The following is a 6,205-nucleotide window of genomic DNA, read 5'->3' as shown; positions in this document are numbered from 1 at the left end:
CTCCAAAGAATTGGCCAAATTTTAATTTATAAAGACATTTTCTTAAATGTACAGTGTCTGAAAGTGATGACCTGTAGATATTTTTTATACATCAGATGTGATAATACTCTTTTTACAGTCAGTAGAGACCTAACATAACTAAGTGGTTGTACCTCGCCTTCAAATCTAGGTAGAAAATAGAATTGCAAATAAAACATGATGACACAGTTACAAGCCTAACATGAAACTAAACTCAACCAAAAGAGGAGCTTTCTGCATTCCCATTGGCTTTGGACATGGTTGCTGTTATTGCATCATCCCCCACTGGATCTGTTATTTGTGCAACAAATTCTTCTGGTGAATGGACTTGACTCTGAAGAAGAAAGGGAAATATATTAATAACTTCCTGTTATATGGTTATTTTAAAATGAAATTTAAATGCCATTATTTCTTCCAACTGAATTGGCTTGGTCATGTATATAATTTTCACAGCCAACAGACCACAGGAAGAAGTTACTTTATGCACCTGCTTGAAACCAGAAGCTACAGCAAGCCACCAGCCTTGATTCAGGGCGATGTTAATTTATACAACAAAGTCATATTTCATTTGGAAATCTATACCTTTTAGTTAATGTAAAAAAGCAACCTCTAATTTATATATATATACCTGTCCAATAGATCCTACCAGCGAGTCTGCTGGCAGTAAAGTGTGACTTGTACAGTTCTGTTCCGTATCATCAGCCAGAATGTCAATTGGCGTTCTGGAAATGTCTGCAGATGGGTCAAACAGCAAAGGAGATGGTGGACACTGCATGCCATCCCCTACTACATCAAGATCCTAGAAAAAGAAAAAATGATCAGAAACAGCATAATTGTCAGAAGAAGAAAAAAAATTGCACACCAGGACTCACATCACTAAATTCAAGGGGTAGGTTCTCTGTAGGCTGCAATTCAGCCGTACTCAAATAAAGCTCCATGGGAGCCATATCCATCTGTTCCGGAGCAGGCAACACTGGTTCAGACTTGTACATTGGCGATGGTAACCGATAGTGCAATGGGCAACAAGGTTCTTCCGACAGGCTAACTGGGAGTGATTTGTTACATGGAACTTCTTCAGAGCCTGCACACATCTTAAAAAGAACCTGATTACTGTCCTGACAAATATCTGCACAGGTTCATGTTAAAGAAATGACAGGAAACATTAGTAAATTATACTAGCATGGGAAAAAGAAACCGTGTACCCAAGTTTCAGTAAACATGTCAAAAAAAAAAAAAAATCAAACTCCACAGATTACAAAGAAAAATTGTGTTAAATTATGGAAAACCTCAAAAATCTACTCCTTTAGTAATATAACAAAGTAGAAAAGCAGAATACAGTTTCATTAAACTGCTACTTTATAAACCAAGCTATAAAATTTAGTCTTAGCCAATATTTGCTAAACATTTTCAAAAAGAAACAGGGAAGGGGATTCCATTAGTACTTTGGTCAACTAAATTGAATAATAAATATCATTTCTAATAGCCATAAAAGGAATCAAAACATTTCTGGACACAATATTATCCAATATGATATTTTTTATATCCTAAAAAAGGGCCAGAATGTTTAATGCTTAATGTACAGAAAATTAAAGCAAACAAAAACACGTTTGTTTTAAGCATATTATACATTTCAAGTGTACAAGTGTATATGCAAGTCACCCCGACTGAGTGCCTTGCAGCCAATGTATGTTTCTTCCATCTGAATTCACTGGGCTGCAAGTTAATAGCACAGTTAACAGACCACAGGAAGAATTTCTGTAGGCTCCTGTTTGAAACTCACAGCAACAAGCTGTCAGCCTTGATTCAGGGCCATTGCTTTGCAGACTAGCTGCCAGAAGAAATGTACTTTTAGGTCTCCAATAAAGAACATATTTATAGTTAATTACAAGTTTTACAGTTATGTATAAGTTACATTTTTTACACCATAAAATTCTATTGCCCAGCCTATGAAACTGTGAAATCTTTTGCTTTCAGTCAGTAGTCTCAAAATACCAAAAAAGCTGTTGAGACATGTAAATAGGGAATTGCAGGAAACATGGTTACCCTTTAAAGATAGAGCATCAAACTAGTCCACATAGGTAGTAACTATTTTAAGTTACTAATCAGACAGATGACTAGGGGGCAGCAAATTGCAATGTGTAGATGCTGTAAAAATAGTATAGGTGCTATTTCAAATGCATCAGCAGCCCATTTAATTGCATAAAACATGTAAGGTATGGTGTGAATGAGCCCTTGTCAGGGAGGGTAAAATTCCTATCCTGTCTTGTTTTATTTAACTAATGCCAAGTTTATATACAGTAATATTAATTGTGACAGCAGATGAGGTGAGATGTACTTCAGGTAACCGCTATCAATCTTTAGTCAATCAAAAAGGATACGTGAAAGGCAGTGTCTAGTCATTGGAAGACTTGGGTTGGAACAACGCACATCTTCTACAAAGGCCAGGCAACGCTGACTAGATCTGGTGGTGTGAGCCTGGTAAATTACACAAGCACAAATCAAAAATGTTACATAAAACACAGACAAGTTGCTTAAATAATACATATTACACAGCATCTTTAGAGAAAGAACTAGTAATCCAGAATCAAACAGTAAATGGGCAAAAGTTAGCATAGGCTAACATAAGGAAAATAAACAAAAAATATGAACTGCGCTCTATCTGGGGACAGACTTGGGATCAGAACCGACCACTACTGTAAAAGTAATAAAGATATACCTGCTGGGATACACCTTCTGTAGCCAACATACGCCGTTCTTTTAACTGACGATGCAATAGAGCTTCTACTCCATATCGCTTTCTGTATCTGCGTAGTGCTTTTAGTTTCTTCAGATTGTCCCGTTCTTTTGAAGCCAATCCTTCAGGTCCAGTAAGTAGACTACTCCCTAAGGTACGGGAGAGACAAGATACTGACCACCACAATAGGCTACAAACAAATGTAAATAAGATGTAATAAATGAAAAGTGAATAAATGAGATGCTGAAATGTACATGAGAACCATGAATGCATGCAATGCTTCTTGTAAGAACTTTAGATTCAGCTAGACTGGTCACAGTCCTAAGAAGGTCAGGAAAAGATAATTCACTTCTACAGACTGGGATCCTTCCTTTGATAAAATTTAGACATAGGTGCTTGCTTAGTGCAAGTTTATGCCCACACATTACAAGTGGCTTTTGCAGAGTAATGTTCTATGCAGCAAAAGAATATTTGTATGGCTGGTGTCAGGGGAAATGAAGCATTTCAAAAGTGGAAGTAGTTTAGGCCTTTTAATTATATTAAAAAATAGTAGTCAGTCATATTATAAGGCATAAACCATTAACAAGGAAAATGCAACACCAAAGGAATGCCTGTTTATAGTATGTGTGCATTTAAGTCATTAAAACGTATACATACCTAAACGTTCATGTTCACCTTTAACACCATGCAAGTAATTTCTTTTTTTTTCCTTCAGCAAGTGTTGTAGTCGCTTAAACTGATCAATATAAAGGGACTGTAAACGAATAAGCTTTTCACGCATTATGAGGGTGACTTCCTCTGCGGTGTACACTCCGGCATGCCTACATTAAACAAAAATATTATTATTACACCTCCAATAAAACACATACCTAAACTGAAAAGGTAGAAGATAAATATCAGCCTTCAAACAAAGCCACCTAACATATGTATATTTAACAATTAATTCTAAAAACAACTGATTTAACAATAAGCCTTTGTTTACATGATCTTTCAAAAGAGAGTTTTTTTGTGGCTTTAACCTCTACCAAGCTCCCACAACCACTTGTTCTAGAAGGGTCTACATACTACAACACAGCCCCAACATATTACACAGTGCTGTACATTAAATAGGGGTTGAAGCACTATAGCGGCTGTGATCCCTACAGTCACAGCTGCCTGCATGCTCAGGGTGCTCTATGCCTTAAGGTTATGGCACAATGTTACATTAAAACAATCCCAAAATGAAACACAGCCTTGTTTCCTAAAGGCAGGACAGCAATATTTACTTGACCCGTTTATTAAAAGGGAATGTAGAGATTTGTTTGTATTTTAAAGAATGAATAGGAGTGCAAAGCCTCCCGTGATACCTACGTCATGCATCCGGGGAGGCTCTTGGGTGGCTCCTTCTGCGCATGCCAGAGCACCTCTCGTCAAAAGGGGGGAAAAACAAAAAGGCGATCTCATTGCGCATTTGTGAGATCGCTTTTTCCCCCCCCTTTGACGAAAGGGCAGATTTATTTCCCTAGCTATGTCACCCGATCTCACACCTGGGTCGGGTGACATAGTAGGAAGAACTCGGAAGAAGAGGAGATGGCAGCGCCGGCCTGAAGAGGGATACCAGGACCCGATGGACAAGACCCCCAGACTGATCGACTGCGCTGCGGGATTAAAGGTAAGTTTTTCTTTTTTGTTTGTTTTCGGTGTTTTTGAGTTTAGTTCCTCTATGTATTAATGAGTTTTGGGCACCCATGGCCATTTCAGTCATTGTTGTTCCTTCCATGGGCCACGTTTAGCAAGTACAAACCAATGCCTACCAGAAATCATGAAAAGAAACCAGATAAACTAGGTCATGACACCTGTCCCCTCCTAATAAAAATACATTTTTTTAATAAGGAGTTAAAGTTTTACTTACTTCAGAGGGTCCTCCTGATCACTGTCCAAGCTGTCGGCTTCACTATCAAGGTCTCCCATCCATGTCTGATCCACGGTGACTGCCTCATGATCGCTATCACTGCAGCTGTCTTCATCTACTTTAGATCAATAAAAACTCGATGTAAAACTTTTTATTTTAACTACAATCACTAGACAAGTACAATAAGCTACTATGTGTAAATCATAGCAAAATTACTATAACTGGAATATTGGATTCATGGTTTGGTCCTTGTAAACACAAATTTAAAATATTGTAACCTAAGTATTTATGTAACAGTATTCAGAAATTACTAAATATTGTGCACTGTAATTCCCATTGAACAGACTAACCAAATGAGACTGATCAGAAGCCCATAAAAAAAAATCTTCATTCTAATAACCACCAAGTCAACACACTTCTCTAAGACTGTCCCCTATCATGGGTTTTAAGGTTTCATTAAAAAAAAAAAAAAAAAAAACTAGATAAATTACTAATCACATTACACTTATACATATAGTTGTAAGCAATCCCATAAATAGGGATTTTGTTCAAATGTCCTTTATTTGGAGTCCAAAAAGGGACAACAGGAAGTCTTTCAGGCATCTATAGGAGGGCTGGACACTGGCAAACACAAATAAATTGTAGTCCAGCCAAGAAAATCCCTCCCCACTACCAAGTATTTTTATTAATAATAAACAGGATTGATATAGCACCAACATATTACACAGCGCCGTACATTAAAAATGGGATGCAAATGACAGACAGATTAAGACAGTGACACAGAAGGAGGGGAGGACTCTACCTAGAATAATTTACAATCTAAGATTATCACTGTCACAGTAAAAGTAGGTAACATACCAAGTATCCGGCTGGACTCATTTCGGCTGCTTTCCTGGTTTTGTGTACCCAGTTCACCACGTGCATAAGAACTTAACTGGTACAATAAGGATTCACTGGATGTCCCTGTGTTTGACTTTTTCATTTGCGTCTGAAGAGCCAGTGCATTTCTTTGTGCATGCTCAGCACAGAAAGACATTCTGTAATAGTAAAATGTTAATAGGTTATATTAAAAAAAATTCCACTATACAATGCACAATCATAAGAAAAAAAAAACCCACACACAACACTAAAGACATTTCAGCACCAAGTTTTGTTGAGAATGTACACTAGGCTGCACAGATGCACAGCTCAGTTATAGAGAAAATGCAAACAGGAAGCTAAGCTTGAGTTTTTGCAAAGCAGAAAAAGAAATGCAATGTCTTCAACAAGACACGTGTCATCTAGGGGCTTTCCTTCTTGCATGTGCAGGGATACTACTACTATTTGTTTTTTTTTTTTGAAAGACATCACCTGATCTCAGTCCTGCACAATGAAAGATCTGGTGATATGAGGAAGGAGGAGGATAGTATAACACTGGATGGAATGGGAAAAGGGAAACCAAGAAAGCACGGGAGTCGATAGACTCAGTTTTTGGATGGTTTATAATTTTTAAACAGTATTTATATAGCGACAACATATTACACAGCTCTGTACATTACATAGGGGTGCAAATGATACAGACA

The 6,205-nt window shown here is 37.4% G+C and overlaps 1 protein-coding gene and 2 non-coding genes across 5 annotated transcripts in view; all 3 read right to left on the bottom strand.

The window, feature by feature from the left end:
• Positions 1 to 6,205, bottom strand: part of KANSL2 (KAT8 regulatory NSL complex subunit 2) — a 7,510-nt gene continuing 1,305 nt past the window's right edge. For 2 of the 3 annotated variants that reach the window (XM_072409510.1, XM_072409527.1), the window contains 8 exons: positions 5,502 to 5,680; positions 4,644 to 4,761; positions 3,410 to 3,573; positions 2,735 to 2,901; positions 2,397 to 2,493; positions 891 to 1,144; positions 647 to 817; positions 1 to 352 (listed from right to left, as the gene is read on the bottom strand). In XM_072409510.1, coding sequence (XP_072265611.1) covers positions 233 to 352; positions 647 to 817; positions 891 to 1,144; positions 2,397 to 2,493; positions 2,735 to 2,901; positions 3,410 to 3,573; positions 4,644 to 4,761; positions 5,502 to 5,680 — 1,270 coding nt within the window. In that variant the 3' untranslated portion in view covers positions 1 to 232. The remainder of the gene's footprint in view (positions 353 to 646; positions 818 to 890; positions 1,145 to 2,396; positions 2,494 to 2,734; positions 2,902 to 3,409; positions 3,574 to 4,643; positions 4,762 to 5,501; positions 5,681 to 6,205) is intronic. The other variant, XM_072409518.1, reaches the window with a different exon arrangement.
• On the bottom strand, positions 422 to 556 carry LOC140321905 (small nucleolar RNA SNORA2/SNORA34 family). Its single transcript, XR_011919032.1, has one exon. It is a non-coding gene; the product is annotated as a small nucleolar RNA SNORA2/SNORA34 family (small nucleolar RNA).
• Positions 1,703 to 1,831, bottom strand: LOC140321907 (small nucleolar RNA SNORA2/SNORA34 family). Its single transcript, XR_011919033.1, has one exon. It is a non-coding gene; the product is annotated as a small nucleolar RNA SNORA2/SNORA34 family (small nucleolar RNA).

The sequence above is a fragment of the Pyxicephalus adspersus genome, chromosome 1, assembly GCF_032062135.1.
Source record: "Pyxicephalus adspersus chromosome 1, UCB_Pads_2.0, whole genome shotgun sequence".
Taxonomy (NCBI): domain Eukaryota; kingdom Metazoa; phylum Chordata; class Amphibia; order Anura; family Pyxicephalidae; genus Pyxicephalus; species Pyxicephalus adspersus.
This window is presented reverse-complemented; position numbering and strand designations above follow the sequence as displayed.